Below are 16008 nucleotides of genomic sequence, written 5' to 3'. Positions count from 1 at the left end.
TGGCACCCCCTCCCCACAGATGCCCATTGGTGGAGAGTGCCAACACAACCCATGCACCATGACATTCTTGCACTAATGATAGGACTGACCCCCTTGCATCGGACGTAATGATGAGATTGATACCAATGAAGTTATTGTGCCACAAATACAACTGTGCCATGGTGATGCACAGTCATTCATTGTGGCCAAGAATACTCATGGATAAAGCTATTCGGTCATCAGACAATGGCTCAGTGCCAATGTCTCCAAAAAAAAAAATTATCAAGTGTTCCTGCACACTCAAGAAATTCAGAGTAAGCTTAGGTGCAAAATCGATCCAGGAAGTAGCTGTAATGCTTGTCCACAAAACTATGTTCTTCAGCTATTGACCCTCTAGCATGGGCCAAAGATGTCCAGGATTGGAACAAATCTAGTAAGATGTCGTATTTGCTGTTATCGTATTCTTGATCAGGTATGGCTTAGGAAGGAAATTCATGAGGTAAACACTCAGGGCAACTTAGAATGCCAAGGATTTTTTCCCCCTTTCTTTCTAATTATAGCAGCAAAAAGAGCCCAGATCAATTCTCCTTACGGTCCTGTGTTTATTCTTTTGGACAAAAGTCTGCAACTGAAAGGGCATTTTGAATGTAATAGGGAGCCCACGTAAAATAAACCTCTTCGTAGAAGTGTCTCCATCTCCATAGCACTGCAATGCAGGTTGCGACATATTCATCCTAATCAGATGCAGTTTATCCAGATGTTCACCCCAGTTTCGAACACAAGAGAACATCTGGATTTAAGGTGTGAGTATCGGACTCGCCAGCCGTGAGGCCTTCCCTGGAACAGAACTGCAACGGTGGCCACATGCTCTCAATTAGCATTTCTCAACCTCGGCAACTTTAAGCTGGGCGGGCTTCGACTCCCAGAATTCCCACCAGTAGGCTCTATAAACGGGGTAAAAAACAGATGCAAGGAAAACCTTTCTACTACGGCTGCTTATCAAGGGCCTTGTGTCCAGTTACAAGACCCCCCAAAGAGGCCTCCAATATGGGTCGCTCAGGCTGGGAAGATCGGCAAGTCTACCTGAGGCATTTACCTGTGGAGACCACGAGATTCATTTTTGCTGGCCGTGTTTTTTATTCGTTTCTTTCTTTGAAACAGGGGAGCCAATGGTACATAAGTTTCCCAAATATGAAAAAAACCAAAAACAAAAAAAAAACCCCCACCCACCCCAAAATCCAGAAGGCAAAAACCAACTGCCAGAAGACGGAGAAGCTACATGCTACATTTAACCTAATCAATACTCATGCTTATTTGGGCAGGTGACACAGAAGCGTCATTCATAAAAACATACAATTAAAAACAAAAGGCCTGACCATATAGAACTTTAACCTACAGTAATGTTGTACCTTGTTTTCCATGCACACAACTAACATTACAAAAATCGTTTCTTTTTTTAAAAAAAAAAAAGATAACACAATTAAGACTTCTAGGAGCATTTTATGATAAAACAATTCCTAATTCCTTTGGGGGGGGGAAGAGAGAGAGAGAGAGAGAGAAAGAGAGAGAGCACCTCCAGATTGCAAATTCCTATACACATTTTACTTGAAGGGAAATATCTTTGGGGGAAAAAAACTCACACGGATCACCTCAAAATAAGGGGCTGTTATTTCATCTCTATTTCAGCTATGTAGGCAACAAACCACAGTGCTAGTAAGAACTTCATCTGTAAAGCAAGTCCAAAAGAATTTGACTTTTTCTACCGTTACAGAAAATATAATCTGCTAAAATAAATAAAACGCTGCATATTAACATTTCCACTATAAAGTATGCATACCAGAATATTATAAATATTGAAATTTTTTTTTCTTCGTCTCCATAATACCACCTACTACAATAATGCTGGCTAAATAGAAGTGCATTATGATAAGCACTAGGGGTGGTTGAATGCTTGCCACATACTGCGGTTACCTTGAGGTAGAACACACATGCGTACCAAATTCTGCATTCATTTACAGTTGCTGCTGGTATCATGTGTTGAAGAAATGTGTACAGTATGAAAAATTCTAAAATACATATGAATGAAAAAAATGTTTTTTTTGGGGGGGGAAATAAGATATTTTTTTTCATGCAACTATGAAGAGTCTCACGGTGTGGTTTTTCAAGGCAAGATTTTTCCTCTGCAAAGGACGAGTTGTTCAAAAGGAGTGTGTTTTTACTGGTTTAGTGCATTTCTCACCCCCCCATCTCCTCTAATTTGCATTGTCAAGCTCTTTCTTTCTTTTCTTTAATATACCCTTGTGTGCAAACGACATGCCGGTTTTAACAAAACATCGTCATGTTAAGAAAAAGGAATTTCGGATCGTTTAAAAACAATGGTAAACAGAAAAACTAAAGAGATCCATAGCGAAGTTACATCATTTGATTTCAAGTAAAAAAAAGACTACTTAGGATAATAATAATAATAATAAAAAGGAACACATTTCGCGAGTACAAAAAAAGAGAAATGTCTGCTGTTCAGTTTAGGTGTTTCAGAATGCTGCTGTAGGTCTTATGGGGGATTTGAGGAGATGACTTCATAGAAGAAGGGGTGAGGGTGGCCTGCAAGGACTTAAGGGGTGAGCCAACGGGGGCGGGAAACTGGGGAATCGCAATAGCTTCAAGGTGCTTGTTAAAGAGAAATTCTCCGCTATTACTCAGAAAGTTCCCCTCTCTTTCTTTCTCCCCAAGTTTTCCATCCTCGGCTGGCTCAGCGTCTAGCATCTCGGGGTCTTTCTTGCTAAAGAACCTGTCGAGATAACTGGGGTAGGGGTTCTCTTTCTCCATCTGTTCATCCTTCCTGACTTCACAGCAAAACTGATCTATGAGGAAGCACTCTTCCCCGCCGCTGACCAGCTGACCCTCCCACGAGCTTTGGTAGAGGGCCTCCAGTTGGGCCAAGTTAGCCATGCCTTTCTCCTGCTTCTCTCTGCTGACCGATTTAGAGAGGCCTTTGGATTCTAGGTGGGACACGGAGCTATTGAGGTCGTTCAACTTGTCGACAGCGGTCGACTCATCCTGCAAGCTAAGCTGAATTGTTCCCGCTATGAACGAATCAAAGTCAAAGCCTTGACTCTTTTCCTTTCCCGCAAGCTGTTGGGAAGCTTCCTTGAGAGCTATCTGAGCTTTCACCCATCCATTCTTTTCACACTTGGACTTGCCTTTCTTATCTGACTTCTCTTTACTCTGCTCCTTCCAGTTAGAAAGATCTATGATAAGCTTGGGCTCATAGTAATGGTTGACTTCGCTTTCTCTCCAGACTAAGTTATCTAGATAGGAAGAGGACCTCATTTTGTAATTACAAGTATGGTTACATTCCAGATCACAATACTTGTTTTCGTGGTGATCTGGGTACTGCCAACAAGACTCGGTGGAGAAGTGGGTATCAAAAGCCGGATCTTCTAGATACTTTTCGCGATCGCCATCCAAATATTTCCGCGGGTCTACTTGGACTTCCTCCTCGTCGGTCCCGTCCGAAAGAGCCCTTGGATCTCGCTGAACTTCATCAGCTTCAAAGTTGTTATGAACAGGCCATTCATGGTCTGAGAACTGGCTTTCATGATACCTGCAATCATGAATACCTTACATGAGTCCCTGAGAAGCATCCATTTAATTTCAGAAGAGCTGTGTGAGAATTTTGTGTAACACCACATTTTTAAGCTGAACCATTTTACAGGTGCGTTTCTCACAGTTTTAATTTGGAGAACCTCTCAGTGATAGCATACAGGTAGTCTTCAGGTTATGACCAGACACTTAGGGACTATTTGAAGTTACAAGAGAGTCCCACAAAAGCTGCTTACAACACGTTTTTGCCTAACAACCTGGGTATTCACTTAACAACCGCCACAAAAAGTGCTGGTCACTTGCTGCCTTGACTTACAACTGCCAACAACTAATGATTATTTCAGGGCTCAATTATGGTTGTAAATCAAGGACTATCTTTGCAGGCAATTTGAGAAAATACTTGGTCTTTAAGATGCCCGGAAATGTTTGTGCCAGACGTGTATTTTAGGAGCATCTAACACCACATGGCTTCTGACTATTTTATCATCAGCTGGTATTTCAAATAAAAGTACAAGCATCCAGAATAATTTCCCAAAAGTTTACCTTTCCCAGTTATAGATGTGGCTGTGACCGTCATCCATCAGCAGAATGTCATCCACTTCATCCTCAATGTGGAAAGGATGACTTGAAATGGGCTCATCAGTTGGGAAGGAATAAATACTCATGTAAGGGTGAGACAAAGCTTCTTCTGCTGTCAATCGGTCCATGGGACTGAAGGTCAGTATTTGTTCCAGGAAGTCCAAAGCTACAGAGGATAAATCCAAACACTTTTTTAAAAATAAAATCATTTATTTGAACACAATATCAAGACTACATCTTTTATTATCTAGTTTAACACTGTTAGGTGTTTCATATTTCTGAAACCAGAATAGCAATAACAATAGTACTTAGACTTATATATCACTTCACAGTGCTTTACAGCTGTCTCTAAGCGAATTAGTCAGCATAGTCCTACTACAACAATCTGGGTCCTCATTTTATTGACCTCAGAAGGATGGAAGGCTGAGTCAACCTTGAGCCCTGTCAGGATCGAACACCTGGCTGTGGTCACAATCAGCTTGCAATACTGCATTCTAACCTACTGCACCGCTATAGATTTAATGATTAAAATGTAATGCAAATAAGTGAATTTTTCCCTTTTTTCCCTTTTTCCTTCTGACGCAGGACATCTTCTTCACCTTGGCATTTGTGTAGCATCTGTTTGGCTATGTCTCTCACTGCTATAACCAGTAATGAATATGATGGAGCAACAGATAATAAAATGCGCACATAACAGCGGGTTGGCAATGAGCCAAATGAACAGTTTTAGACTTAAAAATGTCAGACATGGTGAGTAGCTTAACACCGTAGTCCACATTCAAACAGTACTTTTATGAAATACCTATTCACCTGGTAACCTTCGCCATTAAAATATCACCTGCGGTAGCTGGGCAAAAAGACTTACAAAAGCTGTCTTTTTTTTTTTTAAAGCCACAGATGAGTAATATCAGATGTGTTGAAAAGCAGGCATATGTTTGGAGACTTGTTTGTTCCATCACTGAAAGCTCACTACCCATTATGATGCAAATGTTTTGGTCCTTTATGGAGAACAAATCAACTCCTCCGTGCAAAGCGCAGAATTTCTCTTGTAACTCTTGAGTTAATAGCCCAAGGAGAATAATAAGAGGCATACATACATTCGGCTCCATGATGTTCCGGAACTGGAAAAGAGCAGTACATGGTATGCCCAGAGGTTTGTTCTTTTGTTTTAGAGGGCTTTGTACACTGTGTACCACAACAGTCAAAGTCATCCTGACCACAGGCTCAAAGTCTAACATAAACAAGGAGGAGTGAGGAAGGGGGGGGGGGGGAAGAGAAGAGCTGTTACCTTCGGGGCTAATGCCTGGGAGCAACTGAGTTAAAGGTCTGTGTGGCTCAGTCATGTCGTTTTTAATGTAAACTGGGATTACATTAAGAAGTTCCTGACGGTCTTCCTCATGCACAACGGGAATAGACTCCAAAATCAGCTGCATCTGTTCAAGTTCATGGGCGCCTACAAGAAGCAGGCAAGAAGCAAATGTCATGCACATTTGAGGAGGCTACTCCCTCGGTGTTGGATGATCAACACCTTTAAATAAACCAAAGAATAGGACAGTACCCTGGGATTCCTCATCGTACCACCCTTGGCAGGCACCATTGCCCCCTGGCACCTTCCCCTAGCCGGGATGTCGCCATCCACACCCATCTCTTTGGGCAAAGGGCCTTCCTTGCCATCCGTGGCATTCACCAGCGCATTTTTAAGGGGCAAGGTTGTACCTGTTTGTCTTTACCAACCTGCAAAGAGAGTTTTGCCTGTCAGCATTTCAGCAAAGATGCAGCCTGCAGCCCACATATCAATGGCTTTCGTGTAGTTGTTGGGTGACAGCAAGAGGCGGGGTGATCTGTACCATTTAGTCACTAGTCCTTCAGAAAGATGGCCCTGGGAAAGAGAGAGAGAGAGAGAGACGGTGCTTGTTTTCGATTTGAGCCACGTGCATTCAGCCTTCCTTCAAGCTCCTCCTGCGTCGCCACAAGCATTTTTTTTTAGAGAGGCGTGGCAGTGAGCCTTTCAAGTCTCCATGAGTTGCGCGGGCTCTGGGGAATGGGCCCGACTCCACCCCAATTACCAAGCCTCTATTCTGACTCAGTTTAGCCTGGACTCCTAGGGTTATTGTGGTGGCCAGAGTGGTTTTGAGTCATTCTCGGGAAGCATTTTCTTACGTCATGAAATATTTGCACAACCAACCAAATTTTGCACTATTTTTGTTGTTGTAAACACGAGAGCCAGTCTGGTGTTGTGGTGAAGGGGCTGGCCTAGAAATCAGGCCCCCTTAGTCATGAAAACCAGGCTGGGTACTTTTGCACCAGCCCTCCCCCCCACCCACCTCAGCCCAGCCCGCCAGGCTGTTGCTGTGGGGAAAGTAGGAAGTAAGAGGATTATGTATGTTTGCCCTCTTAAGTTATCCCTAAAAAAGGCAGGAAAAAAACCTCTTGATAATGACGATGGGGCAAGCAGGCCAGATAATAAAATTTGCTTTTCACGAAAGCCTTTCAAATTACTTTTCGTTTGTGTGCAAGAACCTGTATGGGGTCCATTAGGGACTTTTTAACACTTTACTGCTGTATTGTATACATGCAATCAAGATAGCTGTAGCCCTATACACCTCAAATGCTTTAGCCTGCTTTAGGAGTCACCAATATATAACTGAGAACCAATTATTTAATTGTATAGCTAGAAACAGACAGGTGACACTCCCTGGCCTCAAAGAGTGAGAGCCAGCATATCAATTTTCAAAGCCTTCAGGAGCATCAAAGTCTACAGCAAATGCCACTATATTTTCTGCTGAAGGTTTTACAGATAATAATCCCAGCTAGACTTCTAAAGATATAGAACATTCTTCTGTAAAGGAAGGTAAGCCCTTGTGGAGCAAAATTCATAAATCAATCAAATATGAGAAGTGAAGCTGTCTTTTCTAAGACCATCAAGGGCAGACTTCCTCAACACCTTCCCAAAGTGTTAGACTTGATGGCTGGTCTTCACACCAGTGATTAAAAACATCTCCAACAAATGCCGGAGATGCAGGACTGTCCAAGAAAGAGGCAGTATGTTATCTAACCATGCTAACGTAAAGGAGCTAAACATGCTGACCGAAGAACAAGATTTTACACGTCGCTTTTATGAAAGGATAAAGAATCTTGCTAAGACGCGCACGGGGTCTTGGCAAGATTCAAACGCTCAAAGCAGGAAAGCGACAAAGTTATGGAGAAAAAAGGTGATCAGGGGACTGGAAGCTAAAACGTATAAGGAACGGTTGCTGGAATTGGGTATGTCTAGTTTAACGAAGAGAAGGACGAGGGGGGAACAGGATAGCCATGTTCCAATATTTGAGGGGCTGCCCCACAGAAGAGGGAGTCAAGCTATTCTCCAAAGCGCCTGAAGGCAGGACAAGAAGCAACGGATGGAAACTAGTCAAGGAGAGAAGCAACCTAGAACTAAGGAGGAATTTTCTGACAGTGAGAACAATTAACCAGTGGAACAACCTGCCTCCAGAAGCTGTGAATGCTCCAACACGGGAAGTTTTTAAGAAGAGACTGGACAGCCATTTGTCTGAAATGGTATAGGGTTTCCTGCCTGAGCATGAGCAGAGGGTTGGACTAGATGACTTCCAAGGTCCCTTCCAACTATTATTACTACTACTACTACTACTACTACTACTACCACTACTATTATTATTATATTTGACCAGATATTAAACATCACCTGTGACAAACTGGTCTGGAAATGTGACTGCCCCCTCCCCCATTTTCAAGGAAAACAGCCACTTGTTTTTATTTACCTTATGAGAATAATGAGGATCCATGATCCGGGCGAGGCCAAAGTCCCCGATTTTCAGCACCAAGTCTTCCGTATTAATGAGCAGGTTTGCTGGTTTGAGGTCTCTATGCAGGACGTTTGCCGAGTGAATGTACTTGAGCCCCCGTAGCAGCTGGTACATGAAGAGCCGAGCGTGTTCTTCCAGTAAGGGCCCCTGCTCCACCAGCTTTGCCAGGTCGGTCTCCATGTACTCTTGGACAATGTAAACACAGTTCAGTTCGGTCAGAGAGCCAACGTCATCGGTCAGCTGGCTCCCATTGGGGCCAAGGATTTCAAAAACTTTGACAATGTTATCATGGTCGAGCCTCCGGATAATTTTGATCTCCCGCAGGGCATGCTTGACGCTCTGAGGATCGGAGAGGACGATCTTCTTGACGGCCACTCTCTTGTCACAATCGTTGTCGACAGCAGAAAAAACCAATCCGTTGCCACCACAGCCCAGGGGTTTTAAGTCCATATACCGAGAACCTACATCGAAGCCATGAATGTTCATCAGACTTTCGAACTTCTCTGCCATCTTTTTGTTTAAAAAAAAAAGGAAAGGAAAGGAAAGGAGGAAAGGAAAAGAATCTGTATCCTGTTTTCCTCCCTCTTAAAAACTATTGCCGTTCCTACAAGTATAGAGAGATGCTTCCACTGGTGGATCGCCAGGCTCTTGTAGAAAAGAAGAAGGCCGGGTTGACTGCTGGGTGGCTTCTTAGGGCTCTCATTCCAGGCTCAGCCAGTCAGGCCTTGATGTTTCCCCCTCTCGAATGAAGAACTTAGCACTCTTTACAGATCAGGCTGAGTAGAGAGAAGAGAGGTCGCAGCATTCATAGTTCGAAGCAAGGTGCAGCACTTCTGCAGACATCCAAAGGAAACGCCGGGTAAAATCAAATGGAACGAAGTGGCATCTTATGCCCTTCACTCTGCTGTGCCAAACTGGTCAACATTTAACGATAATGTGAATAAATAGGCATGTAGTAGGCTTGCGTTAACATCCTCCTCACAGTGCAGATACATTCAGTGTTGGACTGATCCTGAGCAGCTTCATTCTAAGGGTGGCCTTCCTCTTCCCCGCCTCTGTTTTACAGTCTCGCTCGCTAAGGAAGAGGGGACCCTTTGTGTGTGTGTGTGTGTGTGTTGCAAGGATGCTGTTAGTTAATGATCAGGTGGCTCCAGCTCACCACAATCACAATCAAAGGTACCATCCATCTTATTCTGTGAAGCACTGGAGAGAGAAAAAAGGAAGAAGCCACACGTAAGCACCCGAAATCATTAGACAGGCTTAAAACTTAAAATGGCATCGTGGTTTTACCGCAAATTAAACTTTTTTTGTTCTTTTTAAAATCGCACACAGAACTAGACATTAGGAATCTTTTGACCTGCAGGGTAGACCGGATCCATCAGTGATCTCATTCCAACCCAGCCGATTCTATCTCATTATGTGCTTTTCACGGATAGGAGCTTCTTCTATCAAAAGCTATAAAGTCAAAACAAATTCTCGCCTGTCTAAATAAATATATCGCCCAAAAACTTTGTATTTCTCTGTACTTTTTCAAAAAGGTGAAACTTTATAAAGAACTCATTTCACTACTTGAGATGAGTCGCTATGTAAAATAATTTCATTTTTAAAAAAAATAAAAATAAAACATAGTCCCGCTGGGGGATGCTTCCTAAAAAAAAAAAATGTAAAGAAGACAGTTGTAAAAAGCAAAAGATTCAAGCACATTTTACAAAGAAGAATGAATCTGAAATAATTTAATCTGCCAATCGGTTCTGGACGGGACTTTCTGCATCTTTAATCCACTAGGATGAAAACAGAATTAGAAATCCAAGATACTTTGCATGCTTAGCACATTCCAGGAAATACATACTTCTCAATAATAAATTGCTATTTTAGATGAAAGTGGAAGGCAGCAGAGACTACGTAATTGGGCAGAAAGGTAATCACAAGTACAGGCTGCTTTTGCGAATAACAAATCTAGAAATATTGTAGTGGAGAGCAAAGAACACAGATTATTTCTAGGTACATCTTAGTTAAACATTTTCAATAGCGGATCATACTCAGCTGCACGGAATGTGAAAAACCAACCTATAAACTATCTGCTCGCGCAATTAAAGCATCCCTTTTGTGGATCTCCCATATACCAGCTACACGCTCTAGTTTCCAATTGCTCCTCTCCAATGGTTCAGTTTCATAGATTATGACTGCGGTCTTCAAACTTGGACCCTTTTATGACTTGTGGACTACAACTCCCAGAATTCCTCAGCCAGCTTTGCTCTCTGAGGAATTCTGGGAGTTGAAGTTCACAAGTCATAAAAGGGCCCAAGTTTGAAGACCCTTGGATTATGACTTCACTTGACGACGTCACTTTCTATGGAGATGCCATTATTTTAGAAAGTCTTCTGTTACATTACAAAGCTATCTTGTTCGCCTCTATTCCTTTTCCCTTCAAGAACTTCCGCCTTCCATATTTGGCTGTAGGCACCAAACCGGCTGTTCTGAAATAGTATCACTCAAATGTGGCTGAGGTTTTTAACAGGAAGAAAAGGCTGAGCTTGTTGCTGAACCACTAGCTGAAAAACTAGTATATCGGTGTCAGAAAAACAAGTGTCTAAAGCAGCCCATACTGCTTTTTCAGCATGAAAACCGAACCAACCGCCCGGCAGGCAAACTCATAACTTTACAGTTGGACGTAGAGGAAAACTGTTAATTATTCTTTGGTAGTCAAATAAAAGATATGCCATTTAAATAACAAGTTTTCACCGCTAACTATGCAGATTGTCCACTCAAGGGGAAAAAAACACACAGCCTGGTTCACCTTTTCATCATCTCATACAACTTGAACTTCTGTTTGAAACTATTTCCAATAAACCACAAGTTCTTGCTGCCTATTTACTCACAAAGTGGGCCTAGCAAAAACTTGGGGCTGTTCGTTCTGAAGCTAGCTATACTTCAATCCCAGCTTAAAAGTATTTTTTGACCAAAGACGGCAGGGTTAAAAGTTTCCCTCTGAGTCAGATACTCCTGCATATGTCACAGCAAGAAAAAACACCATTCAATATGGCTCATTAACTCTTTTTTTTCCCCAAGTCATAGTGTGACCACAATATATATTAAGCAAGCAGACAAAAAAAAAAAGCTTTTAACATAGCTTTCTGGTTCTTCTACCTGGAAGACGCTACTCAAACTTACCCAGAAGCTCATGACATCATGAGTCATTAGGCTTCAACTCTCAAATTCTAAGAACAGCCCTACCCAACTTTAAAAGCGAGTAGAACAAAACTTCCTGAAATAAAGCATGAGTAACATTTGTCCTCTACCATTCTCACCTCTTTTACATTTACAATAAACCCACAAAAGGTCATGACAAATTGTGTTACCTGCCTGAAGACAAGAAGTCAGGTTGGGAGAACCAAGGGAGATTAGAAGCTGGAATTTTCATGGCCTACGCTTCTTTGCTCAAGCCACACATGGCCGGCTCACAACAAAACTTTGGGAGTTATGTCATTATACAGCACCAGCTATCCTTCAAGAATAAAGGGAATAATAAAAGATGTCCTGACTTACAGCAGAGGCCACAATGGATATCCCTTTCACACACACGCACACAAATCTTTACAATATCTGCAGTCCTTCATTTTCAGTTCAGCTGTTTTAAAAGTGTAGTCCAGGGGAGGGCAACTATGGCAACTTTATGACCTGTGGACTTCAGCTCCCAGAATTCCGGAGCCAACTGTGCTGTGCTGGCTCAGGAATGCTGGGAGTTGAAGTCCACAGGTCATAAAGTTGCCATAATTGGCCAACCTTGGTGTAGTCAGTAAGCCAGGCAGGTTTTTTTTTATTAGCAGCCCAACAATACACCCATTCTAGTAGAGAACAACTAGCCAGGTACATGGTGTTGTTCAGCTTTATTTATGCTCTGGAGACAGATTTATATGTCAGGCACAAAGCGCACGCACACACGCACACACACAAAGCTTTAAAGAGTTCTGCATTCTTTACAACATGATCCTTCCAAATTAACCTTAATTCTCTTGCCCATCTTTGTTGGGAAATATTACCTGCACTGACCGTTTCCCACACACTGCACTGTAGGGAAGGCAGGCAGGCGAATACAGGTAGTCTTCAACTTACAACAGCTCATTTAGTGACCATTCAAAGTGACCACAGCAATGAAAAAAGTGACTTATGACCGTTTTTCACACTTACGACCTGTGAATCAAAATTCGGACGCTTGGCAACTGGTTCATACTTATGACCACTGCTGTGTCCCGGGCTTACGTGATCCCCTTTTGCAACCTTCTGACCAGGAAAGTCAATGGGGGAAGCCAGATTCACTTAACAACCTTCTTACTAACTTATCAACTGCAGTGATTCGCTTCACAACCATGGCAAAGGAAGGTGGTAACATGAGGCAAAATTCACTTAACAAGCATCTCACTTAACAGAAACTTTGGGCTTGGTTGTGGTTGCAAGTCGAGGACGGCCTGTATTGGGGTTTATTTATTTAGAAAACTTAAAAAGGATGAAAAGCTTCTAGCATTGTTCAATGTTTAAATACAATTATGAGATAGGCAACAGCAATGTCTTCCTGCAAGAAAGAATTGGGGAGGAAAAAGCTGTTATACAACCTGATAAAACTCCCAGGCCCCATCTGTGTAAGACGGTGAGAGTGCTTATGTGGATTTTTTTTTTTAAATATCAGCCACGTTGCAAGCCATAGGCAGTGAGTCATGGTAAGGACTCCTGAAACTGCAGCCCTTTCTCAACCTCCCACTTAGTCCCCACACATTCTGAAGGCCAAGTTATTGTTAATTTACACATGCTCCCTCTGATTAAAAGTCATTAAATACTTTACTTTTCCCATTGTAAGCAAAAGATTACGCATCCCGTCAACACTCCGATTTCAAGCTCTTGAAGAAAGAGATGTGGTTTGTTCTTTGCCTAGTTTACTTCCAAATAAACTTTTACTTTATCAACTGTGAATAGCTGGGACAAGTTTCCCACTCTTTCAGAAAGCGAGGCCGACCACAAAAAAAAAATGGTAGCAGCATATAACAGAAACTATAACTAAACTGAATTACTTTGCTATGAGTAGGCTACTTTAGAAATTAATATTTTATTTTAGTGAAAATTTCTTGGACTGAAATAAACCTGAACAGACTGATTTTAGTCCTGAGAAAGTACTGTGTTCACCCAGCTTGCTAAACCAAGGTTTATTGAACTGTAGAAGATGGCCAGCTAAGAAACAGACAATAACTAAGCAACTATTAGTCAACCTAGCCTAAGATGCTGGCTGACCCCAAACCATCTTTACTGTCACAGTTCAGCTTTCCTTCTTAACTGTCTCCAGTCTGGTGTAGTAGTTAAGGTATAAGGCTTCAACCAGGAAAGCCGGGAGTTCTAGTCCTGCCTTGTGCATGACTTTGGGCCAGTCACGTTCTCTCAGCCCTAGGAAGAAGGCAATGGCAAGCCACTTCCAAAAAAAAAACAACACCAAGAAAACTATAGAAGCTAATCTAGGCAGTCACACCAGGAATCACACACTACCTTCAAACTACATGCTCTTAACTGCGCCTAATCTTTCCAAACAAATGAATGATCATTTTAGAACAAGCAACTTAATTCATTTATTTATTCAAATATCCCAGTCATGCATAAATCCCACTGGTCTCTGGAGATAAGTTTTAAGCAAGAATGATAACTATTCTGCAAAGAGAGTTACAAATTTAGAAATAGCTTCTCCTTCTAAAGGAGGATCTTGAGCTGCCTTTAGAGTTTGGAGGGATCTAACCCCTATCTTGGTTTGTACCCTTTGCGGGGAGGAAAGGCTATGTAAGACCGGATAGCGTTTGAATTAAAGACCCAAAGAATGGCACTTTCATAAGAGAAGACGAATTCAAATACACAGTTATCTACCCACCCCTAACTTAGGAACACAACACTCACCCAGCTGTAACCTGCTTCTCCTTGCAAGGGAGGGTGGTGCACTGGTCTTCTGAAAGAGTTACCCAGAGCAAAGACACCCCCCCCCACACACACACACACTCTATTAGCAGGCTGGGCTCTCTAATGGAAGGGTGGCAAGAGCCAATGGGTCCTTTTGAAAACCCAACCGAGGCAGTTCCTAATCCCATCAGGACTAAGAAGGCAATAGGGCGGCTGGTTTTTTTCCCATTTTTAATTTTAATCTGCAAAGAGCAATACAAGGAGGAAAGAGAGATCTAATTAGCAGCGACTTAAAAGAGTACCAGAGCCCAAGTTTCACCCACCCCCCCAGACACACTACACACACTGGATCCCTCTGTAACTTGACACAGACCTCCGCAGCTGCTGCGGGGGCTAAGGGGAGCCCCCCTCCCCGCGGCCCAGCAATGAATGGTGTCCGAAAGGCAAAGGGGAAGCTGCCAATGCCGCAGTCTTGACTGGCCAAGGAGGGGGTGGCTGGCTGGCTGGCTGGGGGGGGGGGCAGGAACTGGCAGACAAGGAGGAGGACGGAGACACTTGCCAGGGACGTGTCACATCTGCCACCCCAACATCTGCTGGGACTCCATCTCGGGCAATAAGGCAAAGAGACGTTCCACCCCCCCCCCCGTCTTAAATCGAATAGATTTGCTGACCATTTGGTAGCCAACGACCACTTGGAAGCTGGAGCCTCTCTGGGGGGGTATTGTGGCTTTTCCCCCAAAGCCCACCAGCCTTTCTTGAAGCCCACCCACCCCCCTTACCCTCCACTGGCTCAGCCACAGATCTTGGGGGTCCCAGGCTGATCCCGGCCTTTCCGTGGCCAAGAAGCAGGACTTCCTCTAGTGCAGTGTTTCCCAACCTTAGGAACTTGAAGATGCGTGGACTTCAACTCCCAGAATTCCCCAGCCAGCATAGCTGGCTGGGGAATTCTGGGAGTTGAAGTCCACGCATCTTCAAGTTCCTAAGGTTGGGAAATGCTGCTCTAGTGGGCCGGCGGCATAAAGGGGGGGAACAGGTTTCTCCTTGAGTTGGGGGGGGTCCCAAAGACTGCCCAACACCCCCCTCCTTCTTTTAAACCCCTCGCCCTCTGTCCCCACGACCACCTTTCCCGGGGGTGGAACACGTGGCGTCGGAGCGTCGTCTTCTTCAGCGCCAAGATGCCGCTTCTCCCAGCTTCCCGGAATGGCAACCCCGGCTCTCTTAACCCAGCGTCCCGGAGGCATTCTCACGACCGCGGGGGGGCGGGCAGCCAACCCGGGTTTTCCCCGGGTCGTGAGAAGGCGGCCAGAGACAGCCCGGCGCAACCACGCCGAGGGGGACGCCCGGGGAGTCGTGCCCGGGAGGCTCCCCCCCACCCCAGCAGCCGGGCAGAGGCAGAGCCGTCCCCGCCCGGCTTCGCCGCACTGCGGAAGGCTGGCTCGGCCGGTCTTCCCGGCGCCTCGGGCCCGGCGGGGCGCGCGAGAACAAAGCGCCTTTGTGCAGCGGAGGAAGGCGCCCGCCCGCCCACACGCCGCCCGTCCGACTCACCGGGCTGCCCAGGCTCATGAGGACGAAGAGCGGGAGGAGAGAGGGACGAGGCGCAGCGCCGCACGCCGCTCACGGCACCGCCGCCGCCGCTCCAGCAACTGCCGGGCCCCGCGCGAAGGATCTGCTCGGCGCAAGCGGCGCGGCTCCCTCCGCGGCTCCGGCCATCTAACCCGGCGGAGAGGGCGAGAGAAAGGGGAGGCGGGGCCCGGGGCGGGGCCGCGCGTGGGAACGCCCCTCCCTCGGAGGGAGGGAGGCCCCGCCCGCCTCCCTCCCTCCCTCTCTCTCTCCCTGACCCGTGCGTGTGCGCGCGCGCGCACTACGTGGCCGTTGGGCGCCAGGCGGTTCGAAAAGGGAGCGCGGTCGGGGGGGAAAAAACGAAAAGGCAGCTCGCGCACGCGCAGTTCTGCGCGCCTGAAGCGGAAGAGAAGGAAAATAAATCCGCAACATGAAATAGCCTGACATAAACACACACACACACAGACACACAATCTCTCTCTCTCTCTCTCTCTCTCTCTCTCTCTCTCTCCCTCCCTCCCTCCCTCCCTCTCTCTCT

The 16008-nt window shown here is 44.9% G+C and overlaps 1 protein-coding gene across 1 annotated transcript; it reads right to left on the bottom strand.

The window, feature by feature from the left end:
* Window positions 1-1091: 1091 nt before the first annotated feature.
* Window positions 1092-15642, bottom strand: MAPK6 (mitogen-activated protein kinase 6). Its single transcript, XM_081337531.1, has 6 exons — window positions 15456-15642; window positions 7938-9185; window positions 5896-6040; window positions 5450-5614; window positions 4126-4327; window positions 1092-3583 (listed from the first exon to the last, which is right to left on the bottom strand). Exons 2-6 carry the CDS (start codon window positions 8490-8492, stop codon window positions 2497-2499), a joined length of 2154 nt encoding a protein of 717 aa, XP_081193657.1. The 5' UTR covers window positions 8493-9185; window positions 15456-15642; the 3' UTR covers window positions 1092-2496.
* Between the last annotated feature and the right edge of the window lie 366 nt (window positions 15643-16008).

This window comes from Vipera berus (genome assembly GCF_964194415.1).
Source record: "Vipera berus genome assembly, chromosome: 12".
Taxonomy (NCBI): domain Eukaryota; kingdom Metazoa; phylum Chordata; class Lepidosauria; order Squamata; family Viperidae; genus Vipera; species Vipera berus.
The sequence above is the reverse complement of the archived record's forward strand: the minus strand, read 5'-3'. Positions and strand labels throughout refer to the sequence as shown.

Excerpts from the sequence above, each read along its gene's own strand:
- MAPK6 (XM_081337531.1), bottom strand. The coding sequence starts at position 8,492 with ATGGCAGAGAAGTTCGAAAGTCTGATGAACATTCATGGCTTCGATGTA. Across the intron at positions 5,615-5,895 it reads AGGCAAAACTCTCTTTGCAG|GCGCCCATGAACTTGAACAG; the intron begins GTTGGTAAAGAC and ends TGCTTCTTGTAG. Across the intron at positions 3,584-4,125 it reads CACATCTATAACTGGGAAAG|GTATCATGAAAGCCAGTTCT; the intron begins GTAAACTTTTGG and ends TCATGATTGCAG.